Here is a 20,990-nt window from a genome sequence, read left to right on the forward strand (position 1 = left end):
GCTGCATATAGGGGGCTCTGTGAGGGCTCATGCTGCATATAGGGAGCTATGTGAGTGCTCATGCTGCATATAGGGAGCTATGTGAGTGCTCATGCTGCATATAGGGGGCTATATGAGGGCTCACAAAGTACCGGTATATCAGAGACTATGTGAGGGCTCACACTGTATATAGGTGGCTTTGTGGGGGTTCATGTCATATATAATGAAGCCAAGTGCAGGCTCCTACTGTATATATGAGACTATGTAGGGGCTCATACTGAATATTGAGTGGCAATGTGGGAACACATATTGTATACAGGGAGAGCTGTGTGGGAACTCTTCCTGTAGTTTGACTTTTGCAGAATAATGTTGCATGGAATAGTGCAGTCTACTACACTATTCCATATTTTTATTTGTAGTATACTACCAGATACCAGACATAATTTAATATACATATGGTTGGTCTCTGCCGGTTCCAGCAGTAATCACGTAACCATGAGGATGTGCTTTGCACACTTGCTGTCATGTAACAACTAGAGTGTCAGCCACGTCTTCAAATGTTCTATTCACCGACATAGCTGACACTCAAGTTGTCGCTTGATGACAAGAATTTTGTGCTGGAACCAACAGAATCAAATCTTTCCAGAGGCGTAGCTAAGGGTTCAGCTCAGGCGGGGGCGAGACATCTGAGTGGGCCCCTAACCCCTGATTACAACTACGGTGTGGCACTGTAATTGTGTGTATAAGAACCTCAGCCGATGATCCCCCTGTAACTAAAAAAAATCTCCACAAAGACCAACACTGATATTACCGCAATATTGTGACCATACAGTGGTAGATACCAGTTCTACAGAACATAGATCACTGCACAGTTACAGATGGTGACTTAACAGTGACATTCTTTCTGATGGCGTTGTCACTTTTCCCGTCTTTTCCATCTGGCCCAGACCGACATGACAACTTCTTCCAACAATGACTCAGCTGCAGAGAATACAACAAAGACACATTTCACTTCTCTTATTCCAGCCCCATCACCATCTATTCCCAACCTGCACAAACTCCTCATCCAGCTGATACCCCAATACTGAGCCGCTGCTGCCGTATGTGTCCCTATTACTGCACCTGATACCCCAATACTGAGCCGCTGCTGGCATATGTGTCCCTATTACTGCCACTGATACCCCAATACTGAGCCACTGCTGCCGTATGTGTCCCTATTACTGCCCCTGATACCCCAATACTGAGCCGCTGCTGCCGTATGTGACCCTATTACTGCACCTGATACCCCAATACTGAGCCGCTGCTGCCATATGTGTCCCTATTACTGCCACTGATACCCCAATACTGAGCCGCTGTTGCTGTATGTGTCCCTATTACTGCCACTGATACCCCAATACTGAGCCGCTGCTGCCGTATGTGACCCTATTACTGCACCTGATACCCCAATACTGAGCCGCTGCTGCCATGTGTCCCTATTACTGCCACTGATACCCCAATACTGAGCCACTGCTGCCGTATGTGTCCCTATTACTGCACCTGATACCCCAATACTGAGCCGCTGCTGCCATATGTGTCCCTATTACTGCACCTGATACCCCAATACTGAGCCGCTGCTGGCATATGTGTCCCTATTACTGCCCCTGATACCCCAATACTGAGCCACTGCTGCTGTATGTGTCCCTATTACTGCACCTGATACCCCAATACTGAGCCGCTGTTGCTGTATGTGTCCCTATTACTGCACCTGATACCCCAATACTGAGCCGCTGCTGCCATATGTGTCCCTATTACTGCCACTGATACCCCAATACTGACCCGCTGCTGCCGTATGTGATCCTATTACTGCACCTGATACCCCAATACTGACCCGCTGCTGCCATATGTGTCCCTATTACTGTACCTGCTGTGTGGTACAAAAGCATTGTTCCTCATACTGCTTCACATAGTAATGCCACCATTGTGCCCTTACATAGTAAAATGTCTATGTGCCTTCACAGTAGCCCCCAAACTGTTTACAGCCCCCACAGTGGTCCCAACACTGTATAATAACCCCCACAGTAGCTCCCACACTGTATATACGTCCCTACACTGTATGATGGCCAGACAGCAGCCTCCAAACTGTATAACGGCCCTTGCATTATCTCCCACACTGTATAATGACCCCCGCAGTAGCTCCTATACTGTATAATGGAACTTGCAATAGCTCCCACTCCTTAGAATCTGGTCAGTCTGTCCTTGTCTGTGGGCTGCTACTTGTACAGCCCTGATATACTTAACAAAGAGCTAAATAGAAGAAAATAGAAACAGCCAGTGGGTGCGTATAGAGGCCAGTGTATGGGTATAGCTCCCTGAATGTATCCAGGTAACCTAAAAAAATACTTTTGTCTGGACGAGACCCCAAAGAGGGAAAAGGAAAGGAGGCAACCAGAAGAAAGAGGGGAAGGTAGAATATTACCAATCTAAAGAAGAAAGTACATCCCCCTGGCTCGTCTGCTCCTCTCTTTTTCCCTTCTCCCCCTTTGGGGTCTTGTTGTCTAGACGGAGTATATGTTCAGGGGTCCGCAACCATATGTGATTTTCTATACACACTTACTTGTGATGCTTTTTTCTTCTGTCTGGCTATTTATCATACTGTATAAACTCACCCATAACTTTTTTTTAATAAAAGGTTTTATAATGGGGGTTTTGTGTTTACAACCTTGGATTTACTGATCTGAGATCATACAGACACTGGACTGAGATCCTGACCCCGGCTATAGGACTGCATTACATTATATATACATATATTTCCTATAGCAGGGGTCAGGATCCTACCAGTCCAATGTCTGTATGATCTCATATCAGTAAATCCAAGGTATATATACTGACAAGACTGGTCAGTAATGTGCACTGATAGACGTGACCCCGGCTGCAGGACCCCACAGATGAGGATATATGATTCTTTCCTATATATAAAAAGGAGATATATATCCTCATCTGTGGGGTCCTGCAGCCGGGGTCATGTCTATCAGTGCACATTACTGACCAGTCTTGTCAGTATACATACCTTGGATTTAATGATATGAGATCATACAGACATTGGACCGATAGGATCCTGACCCCGGCTATAGGACTGCATCACATTATAAATATATAATCTATAGCCAGGGTCAAGATCCTACCAGTCCAATGTCTGTATGATCTCATATCAGTAAATCCAAGGTATGTATACTGACAAGACTGGTCAGTAATGTGCACTGATAGATATGACCCCGGCTGCAGGACCCCACAGATGAGGATATATGGTTCTTTCCTATATATAAAAAGGAGGTGTGTGTGTGTGTGTGTGTGCGTATGTATATATACAAAAAGGCGTTATGCATGGCGGCCAAAAAACACAGCATTCCAAGAAAAACACTTGCTACCCAAAGTAAAATTTGGTGGAGGTTCCATCATGCTTTGGGGCTGTGTGGCCAATGCCGGCATCGGCAATCTTGTTAAAGTTGAGGGACGCATGGATTCCTCTCAGTATCAGCAGATTCTTGACAATAATGTTCATGAATCAGTGACAAAGTTGAAGTTACGCAGGGGATGGAACTTTCAGCAAGACAATGATCCAAAACACCGCTCCAAATCTACTCAGACATTCATGCAGAGGAACAATTACACTGTTCTGGAATGGCCATCCCAGTCCCCAGACCTGAATATCATTGAACATCTGTGGGATCATTTGAAGAGGGCTGTCCATGCTCGGCGACCATCAAACTTAACTGAACTGGAATTGTTTTGTAAAGAGGAATGGTCAAAAATACCTTCATCCAGGATCCAGGAACTCATTAAAAGCTACAGGAAGTGACTAGAGGCTGTTATTTTGCAAAAGGAGGATCTACTAAATATTAATGTCACTTTTCTGGTGGGATGCCCATACTTATGCACCTGTCAAATTTTGTTTGAATGCAGATTGCACATTTTCTGCTAGTACATTAAACCTCATTTCAAGGCAGAAACATTACTGTGTCCAACAGTTATTAGATATATGAAACTGAAATAGCTGTTGCAAAAAAAAACTATTTTTATAAAACATTAAGCTTAAGATCAATAGGGGTGCCCAAATTTTTTCATATAACTGTATATATATAGAAAAGAAAATAAGAACAGCATCAATATTACCGCAATCGTGGTGCAAAGCTTTCCAAACCAGTGGTCCAATGGTTCAATCATAGGAGAAAAAAAGGAAAATAGAACACAAAAAAATAGAAAAAGGTGGGCTTTTAATGCCTGAACGGCGTGGCAACGTTTCGGATATGGTATCCTTTTTCAAGCTTGAAAAAGGATACCATAACCGAAACGTTGCCACGCCGTTCAGGCATTAAAAGCCCACTTTTTCCTATGCTTTTGTGTGTTGTTTTCCTTTTTTTCTCCTATATACTGCATATATATATATATATATATATATATATATCAGTATCTGTGTCCAAATAGAACTTTTGCTATGGGGCTTTGAGAATTCTATATGCGCCCCTGCTTGCAGGTCAGCAAGAATGAGGGCAATCTGGCTTGTTGCTCGGAGCCCGATTCTCTGGGGGTTCCATGGCCAAATTGCCCTCATCAAAAGCAGCGTGTTGGGCAGGGAATGGACAGAGCCACATTTCTTGCGCAGTGCCAGACATACAGATAGAAATATGTCAGTGTGCTGTTGTGAATTCTGCTCTTGGGTTCCCTCCAGTGGTTGTTGGTGGGAATGCAGTTGTCTCTGACTCGCAGTTCTGGCCAGGTGTATCGGATGATTACAATTCTGACTGGGATATTTAGGTGTGCAGGATCCTTTAGCCCTTGCCAGTTGTCAATGTTACTTGTGAAGTGTTGGATCACTTTCTGGCTTCTCCTGTTGCTGCCAAATTCAGCAAAGCTAAGCGTTTGGTTTTTGTATCTGTGGCACACTGCTGTGTGCTTGTTTCAGTTTTATTCCGGCTCTGATTGTAGGATTCACTGGAGTTGCAGATTTGCGCTCCTACATCTTTTAGTAGATGTAGGAAGTTTTTTGTATATTCTGCTGTGTATGTTTTGAAGGGTTTTAATACTTACCGCACAGAACTCTGTCCTATCCTGTCCTATCTAGCTAGAGTGGCCTCCTGTGCTAAATCCTGTTTTTCTGCCTGTGTATGTTTTTTCGTGTCCGACTCACCGCCAATATTTGTGGGGGGCTGTCTATCCTTTGGGGATTTTCTCTGAGGCAAGATAGTATTCCAATTTCCATCTTTAGGGGTATTTAGTCCTCCGGCTGTGACGAGGTGTCTAGGTGTGTTAGGTACACTCCACGGCTACTTCTAGTTGCGGTGTTAAGTTCAGGATTGCGGTCAGTATAGTGGAAACCTTCTCCAGTGAAAGTTCTCATGCAGCTCCTAGGTCACCGGATCATAACAGTACAACTGGCCCACAATGAGTTAAATGCATCTCAGAAGAAGGGAAGGAAGCTCTTGAGCCATTTTTTTTTCTCCAGTCTGTTTTGTGTTCTCTTCCCTCTTAATACCTGGGTGGCTGAGGAGCCTGGTGTAAGCATGAATGTTCAGGAATTAGCTTCTCGTGTAGACCAGCTTGCTGCTAGGGTGCAAGGTATTTCTCATTATATTGTTCAGACTCCTGCTTTAGAACCGAAGATTCCTACTCCTGATTTGTTTTCTGGTGACAGGTCTAAATTTTTGAGTTTTAAAAACAACTGTAAACTGTTTTTTGACCTGAGACCTCGATCCTCTGGTGATTCTATTCAGCAGGTAAAAATCGTAATCTCCCTGCTGCTTGGCGACCCGCAGGATTGGGCGTTTTCCCTGGAATCTGGGAATTCGGCTTTGCTTAATATTGATTCCTTTTTTCAGGCTTTAGGACTATTATATGATGAACCTAATTCTGTGGATCAAGCTGAGAAGACCTTGTTGGCCCTGTCTCAGGGTCAAGAGGTGGCAGAATTGTATTGTCAGAAATTCAGAAAATGGTCTGTGTTGACTAAATGGAATAATGATGCTTTGGCGGCAATTTTCAGAAGGGGGCTTTCTGAATCCGTTAAAGATGTTATGGTGGGGTTTCCCACGCCTTCCGGTCTGAGTGATTCTATGTCTCTGGCCATTCAGAATAACCGACGCCTGCGGGAGCGCAGAACTGTGCGCGCTTTGGCGTTATCCTCAGAGCAAATTTCTGAGCCTATGCAATGTGATAGAATTCTGTCTAGAACGGAACGACAAGGTTTCAGACGTCAAAATAGGTTGTGTTATTATTGTGGCGACGCTTCTCATGTCATTTCTGTCTGCCCTAAGCGGACAAAGAGGATCGCCAGTTCAATTACAATCAGTACTGTACAACCTAAATTTCTGTTATCTGTGTCCTTGATCTGCTCATTGTCATCATTTTCTGTCATGGCATTTGTGGATTCAGGCGCCGCCTTGAATTTAATGGATTTTGAGTTTGCCAAGCGTTGTGGTTTTCCCTTGCAGCCTTTGCAGAACCCTATTCCTTTAAGGGGCATTGATGCTACACCCTTGGCTAAAAATAAGCCCCAGTTTTGGACACTGTTGACCATGTGCATGGCGCCAGCTCATCAGGAAGATTGTCGATTTCTGGTGTTGCATAACTTGCATGATGTTATCGTGCTGGGTTTTCCATGTTTGCAGGTCCATAATCCTGTGTTGGATTGGAAGTCCATGTCTGTGACTAGTTGGGGTTGTCAGGGGGTTCATAATGATGTTCCTTTGATGTCAATCTCCTCTTCTTCACCTTCTGAAATTCCAGAGTTTTTGTCTGATTTTCAGGATGTATTCGATGAGCCCAAGTCCAGTTTCCTTCCACCGCACAGAGACTGCGATTTTGGTATTGACTTGATTCCAGGCTGTAAGTTTCCTAAGGGTCGACTTTTTAATCTATCTGTGCCTGAACATACCGCCATGCGGAGCTATATTAAGGAGTCTTTGGAGAAAGGGCATATTCGGCCATCTTCTTCACCGTTGGGAGCGGGGTTCTTTTTTGTTGCTAAAAAAGATGGTTCCTTGAGCCCCTGTATAGATTATCGCCTCTTGAATAAAATCACGGTAAAGTTTCAATACCCTTTACCATTGCTTTCCGATTTGTTTGCTAGGATTAAGGGAGCTAGTTGGTTTACCAAGATTGACCTTCGAGGGGCATATAATCTTGTTCGTATTAAGAAGGGTGATGAATGGAAAACTGCGTTTAACACGCCCGAAGGCCATTTTGAATACCTTGTGATGCCATTCGGACTCTCTAATGCTCCATCTGTTTTTCAGTCCTTCATGCATGATATCTTCCGGACTTATCTTGATAAATTCTTGATTGTATATTTGGACGATATTTTGATTTTTTCCAATGATTGGGAGTCTCATGTGCAACAGGTCAGGATGGTATTTCAGATCCTTCGTGACAATGCTCTGTTTGTGAAAGGGTCTAAGTGTCTCTTTGGGGTGCAGAAAGTCTCTTTTTTGGGCTTCATTTTTTCTCCTTCATCTATAGAGATGGATCTGGTTAAGATTCAGGCCATTCATGATTGGATTCAGCCCACATCCGTGAAGAGCCTTCAGAAATTTTGGGGTTTTGCAAATTTTTATCGCCGTTTCATTGCTAATTTTTCCAGCGTTGTTAAACCCTTGACCGATTTGACGAAGAAAGGCGCTGATGTGGCGAATTGGTCCTCTGCAGCTGTCTCTGCCTTTCAGGAGCTTAAACGTCGATTCACTTCTGCTCCAGTGTTACGCCAACCGGATGTTTCTCTTCCATTTCAGGTTGAGGTTGACGCTTCTGAGATTGGGGCAGGGGCCGTTTTGTCTCAGAGGGATCCTGTTGGTTCCTTAATGAAACCGTGTGCCTTCTTTTCCCGTAAGTTTTCACCTGCTGAACGCAATTATGATGTCGGCAATCGGGAATTGTTGGCTATGAAGTGGGTGTTTGAGGAGTGGCGACATTGGCTTGAGGGAGCTAAGCACCGTATTGTGGTCTTGACCGATCATAAGAATTTGATTTACCTCGAGTCTGCTAAACGGCTGAATCCTAGACAGGCTCGATGGTCCTTGTTTTTTTCCCGTTTTGATTTCGTGGTCTCGTACCTTCCGGGTTCAAAGAATATTAAGGCTGATGCCCTCTCTAGGAGTTTTTTGCCTGATTCTCCCGAGGTCTTAGAGCCGGTCGGTATTCTGAAAGAGGGGGTGGTCCTTTCTGCCATTTCCCCTGATCTACGACGGGTTCTTCAGGAATTTCAGGCTGACAAACCTGACCGCTGTCCTGTGGGGAAATTGTTTGTTCCTGACAGATGGACTAGTAGAGTGATTTCTGAGGTTCACTGTTCTGTGTTGGCCGGTCATCCTGGCATTTTTGGTACCAGAGACTTGGTTGGTAGGTCCTTTTGGTGGTCTTCAATGTCACGTGATGTGCGTTCTTTTGTGCAGTCCTGTGGGACTTGTGCGCGGGTCAAGCCTTGTTGTTCCCGTGCCAGTGGGTTGCTTTTGCCATTGCCAGTCCCTGAGAGGCCCTGGACGCATATTTCGATGGATTTTATTTCTGATCTTCCGGTCTCCCAGAAGATGTCTGTTATCTGGGTTGTTTGTGACCGGTTCTCTAAGATGGTTCATTTGGTGCCCTTACCTAAATTGCCTTCCTCTTCTGATTTGGTTCCGTTGTTCTTTCAGCATGTGGTTCGTTTGCATGGTATTCCGGAGAATACTGTGTCCGACAGAGGTTCCCAGTTTGTTTCTAGGTTTTGGCGGGCCTTTTGTGCTAGGCTGGGCATTGATTTGTCTTTTTCTTCTGCATTTCATCCTCAAACAAATGGCCAGACCGAGCGAACTAATCAGACCTTGGAGACTTATTTGAGATGCTATGTGTCTGCTGATCAGGATGATTGGGTGGCCTTCTTGCCATTGGCCGAGTTTGCCCTAAATAATCGGGCTAGTTCTGCTACCTTGGTTTCGCCTTTCTTTTGTAATTTTGGTTTTCATCCTCGTTTTTCTTCTGGGCAGGTTGAGCCTTCTGACTGTCCTGGTGTGGATTCTGTGGTGGACAGGTTGCAGCAGATTTGGGCTCATGTGGTGGACAAGTTGGTGTTGTCTCAAGAGGAGGCTCAACGTTTTGCTAATCGTCGTCGGTGTGTTGGTTCCCGGCTTCTGGTTGGGGATCTGGTCTGGTTGTCTTCCCGTCATGTTCCTATGAAGGTTTCTTCTCCTAGGTTTAAGACTTGGTTTATTGGTCCTTATAGGATATCTGAGATTATTAATCCGGTGTCTTTTCGACTGGCGCTTCTGGCCTCTTTTGCTATTCATAATGTCTTCCATAGATCTTTGTTGCGGAAATATGTGGAGCCCGTTGTTCCCTCTGTTGATCCTCCGGCCCCTGTGTTGGTTAATGGGGAGTTGGAATATGTTGTTGAGAAGATTTTGGATTCCCGTTTTTCGAGGCGGAAGCTTCAGTACCTGGTCAAATGGAAGGGTTAAGGCCAGGAGGATAATTCTTGGGTTTTTGCCTCTGATGTCCATGCTGCTGATTTGGTCCGTGCCTTTCATCTGGCTCGTCCTGATGGTCCTGGGGACCCTGGTGAGGGTTCGGTGACCTCTCCTCAAGGGGGGGGGGGTACTGTTGTGAATTCTGCTCTTGGGTTCCCTCCAGTGGTTGTTGGTGGGAATGCAGTTGTCTCTGACTCGCAGTCCTGGCCAGGTGTATCGGATGATTACAATTCTGACTGGGGTATTTAGGTGTGCAGGATCATTTAGCCCTTCCAGTTGTCAATGTTACTTGTGAAGTGTTGGATCACTTTCTGGCTTCTTCTGTTGCTGCCAAATTCAGCAAAGATACGTGTTTGGTTTTTGTATCTGTGGCACACTGCTGTGTGCTTGTTTCAGTTTTATTCCTGCTCTGATTGTAGGATTCACTGGAGTTGCAGATTTACGCTACTACATCTTTTAGTAGATGTAGGAAGTTTTTTGTATATTCTGCTGTGTATGTTTTGAAGGGTTTTAATACTGACCGCACAGAACTCTGTCCTATCCTGTCCTATCTAGCTAGAGTGGCCTCCTGTGCTAAATCCTGTTTTTCTGCCTGTGTATGTTTTTTCGTGTCCGACTCACCGCCAATATTTGTGGGGGGCTGTCTATCCTTTGGGGATTTTCTCTGAGGCAAGATAGTATTCCAATTTCCATCTTTAGGGGTATTTAGTCCTCCGGCTGTGACGAGGTGTCTAGGTGTGTTAGGTACACTCCACGGCTACTTCTAGTTGTGGTGTTAAGTTCAGGATTGCGGTCAGTATAGTGGACACCTTCTCCAGTGAAAGTTCTCATGCAGCTCCTAGGTCACCGGATCATAACAGTGTGCTATATAATCAGTGCTTTGTGTGTGTTTTTCTGTACTTGTTTTTATTTTTAAATGAACAAATTAATTTAAAAAAATGCATGGGCTGAGGACTCCTGTGTAATTTTCATAACCAGCAGAGGTAAAGCCGAAAGCTGGGTTCTGATATTAATCTCAGAATGGGACCAATAGATGTAAATGTTTCCAGGCTATCAAGAACAGCTCACAGTTGCTTAGCCTTTATGTCATGGTTCCACCCCTCAGTGTGTCTGAGATGCAGTTACCGAGTGCTCAGTCATCCAATCTGGTACAGGGGCGTGCTCAGGCTGTCAGTACTTTGATTGACAGCTTGTCCATCCAATCTGGTACAGGGTTGCTGAGCTGTCATTGTGTTGATTGACAGCTTGACTATCCAATCTGAGACTGGGAGGCATTGGCTGTTTCCAAGTGTTCATTATCCTGGGTGATTGCCATACTACTTCACTGAGCTGCTTCTCCCAGAACTCTGCCAGACGTACATTCAACCGTTGAGGTCCGTGCTTCCTGTGCCTTCAGTTCTGTATGCTTGATCTTGTGCTGCCTCACATTGGACTTCGTTCTGACCATTCCACTGTTTAACCTTTTCTGCTCTCATCCGCTATCCTCCTGGTATTCTGACCTTGGAATGTTACTTGGCCATGCTATTGTCTCTTCCTTCTGTTTATGACATACCCTCTTGGCTTCTGACCTTGGACTCCTTGACTATTCTGACTCATGGCTTGGTCGTGAGAAGTGACTAGTGTTACACTTTACTGTTTAGTTCTCAGGGGAACCCCAGAAAAAAATGAAGTAGGTTCCCGCTAAACAGACAGCTGCGGGCTGATATTAATAGCCAAAGATGGGTCCATGGATATTGGTCCCCTCTCTGGGTAATAGCATCTGCTCTCAGCATCCCCAGAACTGGCACATCAATAAGATCTTAGCCTCGCTCTTCCCACTTGCCCTGGCGCAGTTACAAGTGGGGTAATAGGGTTGGGGTTGATGTCAGCTGTTTTATGACCACCCTCATTACTAAACCCATAGCCATATTGTAAAAAGACACCACAAGAATAAAGTCCTTTAACTGAAAGAAAGACACGGACTCCCTTATTTGAAATAAACACTCCACACCCTCTTTTACCTATTTATTAGTGTAAAATTAAAAATAAAAAACACCATATTGCTCACCTGTCCGACAACAATTAATTTATCCCACTCCATAATCCATCTCTGCTTCATCTGGCAACCTTGGTGAATGGTGGCATTATGCGACAGTTCATCCTGACATCCAGGAGACACTGAGCTGAGCATCAGAGCGCAGCTTCAGTAACATGCAGTGATGTCATTGACTTTACCGCAGATCGCTGAAGCTGCAGTTCCCACGCCCGGTTCACTGTGAGTGGCCGAATGAACTGTGGTGAGCTCAATGAGATCACCGCTAGCACCATGAGAATTTTCGCACAGTGCTAGCGGTGAAGTCATGAAGGTTACCACAATTCATTGGCCTGCTCACACTGAACTGAGGTGGGAACAGCTGGCAGTGACTGGCTGTAACCTCTATGATGTTACTCCTTGTCACTGAAGCTGCATCCTAAGCTGAGCTCAGTGTCTCCTGGATTCACGGATGAGTGATCTCCTCATGCCACTGCTCAGCCATGTAATCCCGATGTAGTAGAGCTGGATTTCTTTGTGGGACAAATGAATTGTCATCAGACAGGTGAGGAATTTTTTTATTATTTTCATTTTTGCAGTCATAAATGGGAAAATGAGAGTGGGGTGTGTTTATTTCAATTAAAGGACTTTGTTATTTCTGTGTCTTTTTTACAATATGACTATGGGGCTAGTAATGGGGGAGTCTTATAGATGCCTCTCTATTACTAACCCCTGGGCTTGATGTCAGCTGACAATACAAAGCTGACATCAAACCCAACCATATTATCTCACTTGCCACTGCAACAGGACAAGTGGGAAGAGCAAGGCTAAGCGTCAGATTTGGTGCATCTTCTGGATAAGGCATTTCTGGGGTGGCTGAGGGTTGATGCTATTAGCCTGGGAGGAAGGGCAATATCCCTGGACACTTCCCAGGCTATTAATCAACTATTAGCTGTCTTTTTATCCTTTGCTGGTTAGAATTTATATTCATTTTTTTCTTAGGTCCCCGTAAGCAAACAAGTAAAAGCTAAGCAAGCAGCTGTGAGCTGTTATTGTTAGCCTGGGAACCTTTCAAGATATTGCCTCCTTTCCTAGAGTATTAACATCAGTTCCTAGCCATGTTCTTTGCCTCTGCTGGTGTCACTGGTGTGTCAGAGGCTGCAGACCGTTGCACTGCATCTGACTGCAAAAGGTCTCAGCAGTTTGCTTTGCAGACTTATTCCTGGTCTTTCTGAGTCTAGGACCCAGTGGCAACCTTTCTTCTACTCTAAAGGACAAACCTGGACCTGGGTGATTATAATTCTCAGCTTGCTGCCGGGAGTTACAGGTGATATTTCCATTTCCTCCCTGTTGAGGCTTGGAGTTATGGCAGTCAGCTATCTTCCTCTTTGATGTTTGGAGGATGTCTTTGTTTCTCTCTGAGTCTGATCCAGATAAGTATTCCCTTTGTTTGTCTCTCTCATTTGTTTTTAGTTGCAGTGGGGATCGACCAGTGCTTACCTCGTCCATCCTAAAGCGGGGCTTACTGCTAGGGTCAGGCAGGGAATAGATATCCTGCTTAGCAATAGGTGCAGAACCTATTTAGAGTCGCTTAGGGCAGACAGGGTGACATTAGATCTGCCTAGGCGTCTCCACTCCCCGCTTCCCTAGCGTTGGACTCCCTTCACCCTAATCCCTGCACGTTGCACTTAGTCCTTCCTACACTGTGCATGTCAGCTGGTTATCAAAATTACGCAGGAGCCCAGGCCAATTTTTTTTCATTTAATTATTTATATACCCACACGATGTACACAGCAGGTTCTGAATACAACTCCCATCCTTGTTGCCTGGTCACGCTGATCTGAGGGAGACAAGTGGACAATGATGAGAGCTGTACAGATTTTCTCAGGCACCGGTATGTCTCACACTAATGACACATGGATGTCATCTGTGTGAAATCAGTGTGCGGCATGCATTTTGTCTGTGGTGCACGTACAAAACTGATTTGTCTGTGGGTTTTTCACACGAACACATGGTCCGTGTGAAAAACCTGACATGTGTGCTTCACAAGTGAATACAATAGGTGTGCATGTGTCCGTATTTGTGGCTCTTAAAAAATGGACCGCATATGGACCAAAAAACGGACCGCATGCTGACACAAAAAACGGATGTGCGAAGGACGGCTTAGTGAGTAAAATAAATAAATAACTAGAATGCAATGCATGGTAATTAATAACAGTTGCCATGCCCAAACCAGAAACTTACATTCAGATGCTAATTGCACTAAAATAAGAAGATAAACAATTATTTTCAAATTGTATGATCTCCTGAACAATTAAAAAATAAAGTAATGGGATGCCTTTTAAACTGTGTGGAAAGAACAAGTACTTTATTAAGGTCACTAAGGATATGTCGACATTCTCAGCCCAACCCCCCCAAGATTTGTTCTTGTAGTTTCGTTTCTCCAGTATTTGTAGAGATCAGCACAGCATTAGTACAATAACCTACGCCGAGAGACAACTGAAAATGGAGACTTATAAGTGGCAAAACTTATTTGAGAGTGAGACACAGAAGCAAGGAATTAACTATGTGTGGAGCCTTAGTGTGGATCAACACCTCCCGAAGCAACAGGGCTATCAGAAGTATACACAACACACATTTGCAAGGTAACAAATTTGGTTACGAATAGCAGAAGAGTCATTGAAAATTATTCCAAAGGAAAAGTTTGAGAAATTTTGTTTTGGTTTCCTTGTTTTTTTACCCCCTTTTTCACTTTCTCTCTGGTCTGTGGTGTCATACATAAAGTAAAGGTTTGAGAAATGTTCTCTTTTTTTAATACACTCTCTCTGCTGTTACAAAGAACTGAGTCATACTGTATATATATAAATAGGAAGTTTTGGAAGTTTTATTGATTTTTTTTTACATCATTTGTATGTTCTTCTTTCACCAAATTGTAAATAAGTAGCTTTTACAGATCACACCAGTTAGAGAATAGACTTTGATTTGGCAAATTATAGTTATATGTTGATGTAACATAACTGAGCATATTACTTAACTCTCTAGGTGATAACTTTCCAAATATAGATATTGCGATAAGTTATCTGTCTTTGTCAACTGGCATATAACACAATTTGATATCTCAAAAGCTGCCTTTCAGAAAATAAATGCTACAATATCAGCCAATTATATTTGTCAACAGTTCAAACTAGATAGAAGAGGTGGGCACAACCAAGTAACACAATGTTAAAAAGAAAAAATGTAAGTAATGAAATGCATCTACTTAGCATATGAACGGTTACTGCTTCATGCAACCTCCAAATTGTGTAGAACCGTATTAAAGCATTAGTGGTCTTAGGGTACCGTCACACTATACGATTTACCTACGATCACGACCAGCGATATGACCTGGCCGTGATCGTAGGTAAATCGTAGTGTGGTCGCTGGGAGCTGTCACACAGACAGCTCTCCAGCGACCAAGATGCCGAGGTCCCTGGGTAACCAGGGTAAACATCGGGTAACTAAGCGCAGGACCGCGCTTAGTACCCGATGTTTACCCTGGTTACAAGCGTTAAACTAAAAAAAAAAAAACAGCACATACTTACATCTGGTGTCCGTCAGGTCCCTTGCAGTCTGCTTCCCGCACTCAGTGACTGCCGGCCGTAAAGTGAAAGTGAAAGCACATCCGCTGTGCTCTGCTTTCACTTTACGGCCGGCAGTCACAGTGCTGGAAGCAGACTGCAAGGGACCTGACGGACACCAGAATGTAAGTATGTGCTGTTTGTTTTTTTTTAGTTTAACGCTTGTAACCAGGGTAAACATCGGGTAACTAAGCGCGGTCCTGCGCTTAGTTACCCGATGTTTACCCTGGTTACAAGCGAACGCATCGCTGGATCGCATCGCTAGATCGCTAGATCGGTGTCACACACACCGATCTAGCGATGACAGCGGGAGATCCAGCGATGAAAGAAAGTTCTAAACGATCTGCTACGACGTACGATTCTCAGCAGGATCCCTGATCGCTGCTGCGTGTCAGACACAGCGATATCGTAACGATATCGCTGGAACGTCACGAATCGTACCGTCGTAGCGATCGAAATGTTATAGTGTGACGGTACCCTTACTGTAACTTTATATTCCTCTGATTTCATAAATATTGCAATGCTCCAGAGGAAGATGGCTTTTAAAGCTATTCTCCCCTAAAAACTCTGAATAATCTCCGGGAGCGCCATATAGTGGCACACAGAGTGAATATAAGGGCTTATTCACACATTAGTATTTGGTCAGTATTATTGCACTAGTGTTTGTATGCCAAAACCATAATTGGAACTCACAGAAAAAGCTATAATTGAAAGATTGACAACGGGTTTTGTATTTTGGAGTCACTCCTCGTTTTGGGATACACATGCTGATGAAATACTGATCAAAATACTGATGCGTGAATAAAGCCTAACATTGTAGAGCAGAGATTCAGTAATTGTGTGATGTCTACTGCAACTTTCCGAATACTCTGCTAGGTCACGTTCACACATTCAGGATTTGTTCAGTATTTTACATCAGTATCTGTAAAACATCAACAACCCAGATGTCAATACATCCAAGACAAAGAAGAGATCCATAGATAAAAATATATAAGTTTATTTCAGTACGATTAAAAATCCCAAACATAGACAAAGTTAAAAAAGCAAGATGACTCAAAAATTAGAGAGACACTACCAGCACAATTAATATCCTTGAGGGTAAATGCTAATATCCACAAGTGCCTATATCAGGCTAATTACTGAATATGTAGGTAATTTGGGCTCTTTATATTTACACTTTTATGTACCGACGGTCATTACATATGTATCCCTCCACACGGTTTGGAATGTGGCATTTATGCTATTGTAAGACCTATATTAATATATGTTATGATATAAATTGAGTTCCTGATGCCGGTCTTTCTATCCCTTTGTGAACCCCACTAAGGGTATGGGTATTTAGTAATCCTCGATAAGCAAAGTGTATTTAGTTTTGAATAGGAATTCTAGATCTTCTCTAATAATTGATATGTACTGACAGTCATTGAAGGGAATATTGTATCGATCTGAATTGCATTGTGCCCTTTAGATTAGGTATCTAAGTTACATATACCCCTCTGATAGTCTATATAATAGATAGTCATTATAATTTAAGTCCATTGAGAATATCTAATTATAATCTGAATCACTGTGTATTCAGTAATTAGCATGATATTGGCAGTTGGGGATATTAGCATTTACCCTCAAGGATATTAAAGGGGTTGCCCACTACTTTCAATTAACCCCCAATGTACCCCCCAGGGCCCCTAATGAATTGTGCAATTACCTTCCGTTGCCGTTTTCGCCTGTGAGCGGCGCTGTTCTCGTGACCCCCAGGCTGCAGCCGCCGCTCATTTCTGCCGACGTCACGTCAATTTCCAGACTCTGGAAATTGACGTGACGTCAGCAGCAGGCGTGACCAGCCCCCACAGTCAGCAGTCACTCATCAAGAGTGACTGGGCTGTGGGCGGTGCTGGGGGCTGCCTGCGGGGCTGTGCTGGGGGCGGGCGGGGCTGTGTGTGCTGGGATCTGCGGGCGGGGCTGTGCTGCGGTCGCCAGGGGTCTGCGTGCCGGCGCCGGTATGTGCAGACTGGCACCGGTGTCAGCGTGCCAGCGCCGGTGTCTGCGCGCTGGCGCCGGTGTTTGCGGACCGGCGCCGGTGTCTGCCTGCCGACGCCGGGATGTGCGTGCCGGCGCTGGGGTCCGCTGCAGGGGGTGGTGGTGTGTGTGTGCAGGTAGGCATCGTCTGATGGGACTACAAATCCCATCAGGCTCTGCCTGCTACACTGACAGTGAGTGACACATTATCCAATGATGGGACAGTAGTCCCATCATCCGGCTAATGTGTTGAATGTAGAAAAAAAAAACACATACACAGTACATACATACATACATACATCACACACCATGTGACATCATGCAACACATGCACCATGCGACGACATGCACCATGCGATGACATGCAACATGCACCATGCGACACCATGCGACATAATGCGACATGCACCATGCGACAACATGTGACATGCACCATGCGACGACATGCACCATGCGACGACATGCACCATGTGACGACATGCACCATGCGATGACATGCGACATTCACCATGCGACATGCACCATGCGACAACATGCGACATGCACCATGCGACATGCACCATGCGACGACATGCGACATGCATCATGCGTCGACATGCACCACGCGCCGACATGCACCATGCGCCGACATGCGACATGCACCATGTGACGACATGCACCATGCGACATGCACCATGCGACGACATGCAACATGCACCATGTGACGACATGCACCATGCGACGACATGCGACATGCACCATGCGACGACATGCACCATGTGACATGCACCATGCGGCGACATGCGGCATGCACCATGCGAAATGCTACATGCACAATGCGACGACATGCACCATGCGACGACATGCACCATGCGACGACATGCACCATGCGACGACATGCACCATCCAACGACATGCGACATGCACCATGCGACGACATGCGACATACAGTACATACATACATACTACAGACATACAGTACAAATAAATCACATATTCCATTGTGGGATACCACAACAGAAACAGAAGTGAAGAGAAGGGAGATGATATTAAAAAGTAATAATTTTATTGAAACAAAATGTTAACAGTAAAACAAGACATTTAACATGGGGAGGGAAAAAGGACGAGGAAGGAGGGGGTTTAAACCACCAGACTAGAGAAAACGAAACTGCACTATACCATAAGGGGTTTGAACAAATAAACCCAGTGACTAGGGTTGAGCGAAACGGATCTGTTATGATCTGGTGATTCAGAACCACAATGGGTCTAGTGGTCAAGAGCACACTAAGTGACCTGACAGTTAGCAATGACATAGGACGAGCTCTGAGACGTGGGAACTCTGCTGACCGCAATCCCTAATCCTATCGTACCACACTAGAGGCAGCTGTGGAGCGCTCCTATCCAAGGCCTAGGCGCCTCGAGCACGGCCTGAGAAACTAGCTAGCCCTAAGAGAGGAAAATAAGCCTACCTTGCCTCAGAGAAATTCCCCAAAGGAAAAGGCAGCCCCCCACATATAATGACTGTGAGTTGAGATGAAACAACAAACACAGAGATTAAATAGATTTTAGCAAAGTGAGGCCCGACTGACTGGACAAACCGAAGATAGGAAAGGTAGCTTTGCGGTCAACACAAAACCCTACAAACAACCACGCAGAGGGTGTAAAAAGACCCTCCGCACCGACTAATGGTACGGAGGTACCCCCTCTGCGTCCCAGAGCTTCCAGCAAGCAAAAAATAACAAAAACGCAAGCTGGACAGAAAATATAGAAACAAAAGTGAAACCAGCAAAACTTAGCTTATGCAGGTAAGACGGGCCACAGGAACGATCCAGGAGGGAACAAGACCAACACAAGAACATTGACTGGAGGCAACAAGCAAGGCACTAGGTGGAGTTAAATAGAGCATCACCTAACGACTTCACCTCATCACCTGAGGAAGGAAACCCAGAAGCCGCAGTACCACTCGTGACCACAGGAGGGAGCCTGACCACGGAATTCACAACAGCACCCCCCCCTTGAGGAGGGGTCACCGAACCCTCACCAGAGCCCCCAGGCCGACCAGGATGAGCCGCATGAAAGGCACGAACCAGATCGACAGCATGGACATCAGAGGCAAAGACCCAGGAATTATCTTCCTGACCATAACCTTTCCACTTAACCAGATACTGGAGTTTCCGTCTCGAAACCTGAGAATCCAAAATCTTCTCCACAATATACTCCAACTCCCCCTCAACCAAAACTGGGGCAGGAGGATCAACAGAAGGAACCATAGGTGCTACGCATCTCAGCAACAATGACCTATGGAATACGTTATGGATGGAAAAAGAATCTGGAAGGGTCAAACGGAAAGACACAGGATTAAGAACCTCAGAAATCCTATACGGACCAATGAAACGGGGTTTAAACTTAGGAGAGGAAACCTTCATAGGAATATAACGAGATGACAACCAAACCAAATCCCCAACACGAAGTCGGGGACCCACACAGCGCCTGCGGTTAGCGAAACGTTGAGCCTTCTCCTGGGACAATGTCAAATTGTCTACTACATGAGTCCAAATCTGCTGCAACCTGTCCACCACAGTATCCACACCAGGACAGTCCGAAGATTCAACCTGCCCCGAAGAGAAACGAGGATGGAACCCGGAATTGCAGAAAAACGGCGAAACCAAAGTAGCCGAGCTGACCCTATTATTAAGGGCGAACTCAGCCAAAGGCAAAAAGGACACCCAATCATCCTGATCTGCAGAAACAAAACATCTCAGATATGTTTCCAAGGTCTGATTGGTTCGTTCACTCTGGCCATTTGAGGATGGAAAGCCGAGGAAAAAGACAAATCAATGCCCATCCTAGCACAAAAGGCTCGCCAAAACCTCGAAACAAACTGGGTACCTCTGTCAGAAACGATGTTCTCCGTAATGCCATGCAAACAAACCACATGCTGGAAGAACAATGGCACCAAATCAGAGGAGGAAGGCAATTTAGGCAAGGGTACCAAATGGACCATCATAGAGAAGCGATCACAAACTACCCAAATGACCGACATTTTTTGAGAGACGGGGAGATCCGAAATAAAATCCATAGAGATATGTGTCCAAGGCCTCTTCGGGACTGGCAAGGGCAAAAGCAACCCACTGGCACGAGAACAGCAGGGCTTAGCCCGAGCACAAATCCCACAGGACTGCACAAAAGAACGCACATCCCGCGACAGAGACGGCCACCAAAAGGATCTAGCCACCAAATCTCTGGTACCAAAGATTCCAGGATGACCAGCCAAGACCGAACCATGAACCTCAGAGATAACTCTATTCGTCCACCTATCAGGGACAAACAGTCTCTCCGCTGGGCAACGGTCAGGTCTATTAGCCTGAAATTTGTGCAGCACCCGCCGCAAATCAGGGGAGATGGCAGATAAAATAACCCCCTCTTTGTGAATACCCTCCGGCTCAGGCAAACCCGGAGAGTCGGCCACAAAACTCCTAGACAGGGCATCCGCCTTCACATTTTTAGAGCCCGGAAGGTATGAAACCACAAAGTCAAAACGGGAGAAAAACAGCGACTAACGAGCCTGTCTAGGATTCAACCGTTTGGCAGACTCGAGATAAGTCAAGTTCTTGTGATCAGTCAAGACCACCACGCGATGCTTAGCACCTTCAAGCCAATGACGCCACTCCTCGAATGCCCACTTCATGGCCAGCAACTCACGGTTACCAACATCATAATTTCGCTCAGCAGGCGAAAACTTCCTGGAAAAGAAGGCGCATGGTTTCATCACTGAGCTATCAGAACTTCTTTGCGACAACACAGCCCCTGCTCCAATTTCAGAAGCATCAACCTCGACCTGGAACGGAAGCGAAACATCTGGTTGGCACAACACAGGGGCAGAAGAAAAACGACGCTTTAACTCTTGAAAAGCTTCCA

General features: G+C 45.2%; 1 protein-coding gene across 1 annotated transcript in view; it reads left to right on the plus strand.

The window, feature by feature from the left end:
- Nucleotides 1-13,929: 13,929 nt before the first annotated feature.
- LOC138680785 (receptor-transporting protein 3-like) overlaps nucleotides 13,930-20,990 on the plus strand; it is a 98,904-nt gene continuing 91,843 nt past the window's right edge. Inside the window, exon 1 of the mRNA XM_069768041.1 lies at nucleotides 13,930-14,105. Within this exon, the coding sequence (XP_069624142.1) occupies nucleotides 13,966-14,105 (140 nt within the window). The 5' untranslated portion in view covers nucleotides 13,930-13,965. The remainder of the gene's footprint in view (nucleotides 14,106-20,990) is intronic.

This window comes from Ranitomeya imitator, chromosome 5 (assembly GCF_032444005.1).
Source record: "Ranitomeya imitator isolate aRanImi1 chromosome 5, aRanImi1.pri, whole genome shotgun sequence".
NCBI classification, from domain to species: Eukaryota; Metazoa; Chordata; class Amphibia; order Anura; family Dendrobatidae; genus Ranitomeya; species Ranitomeya imitator.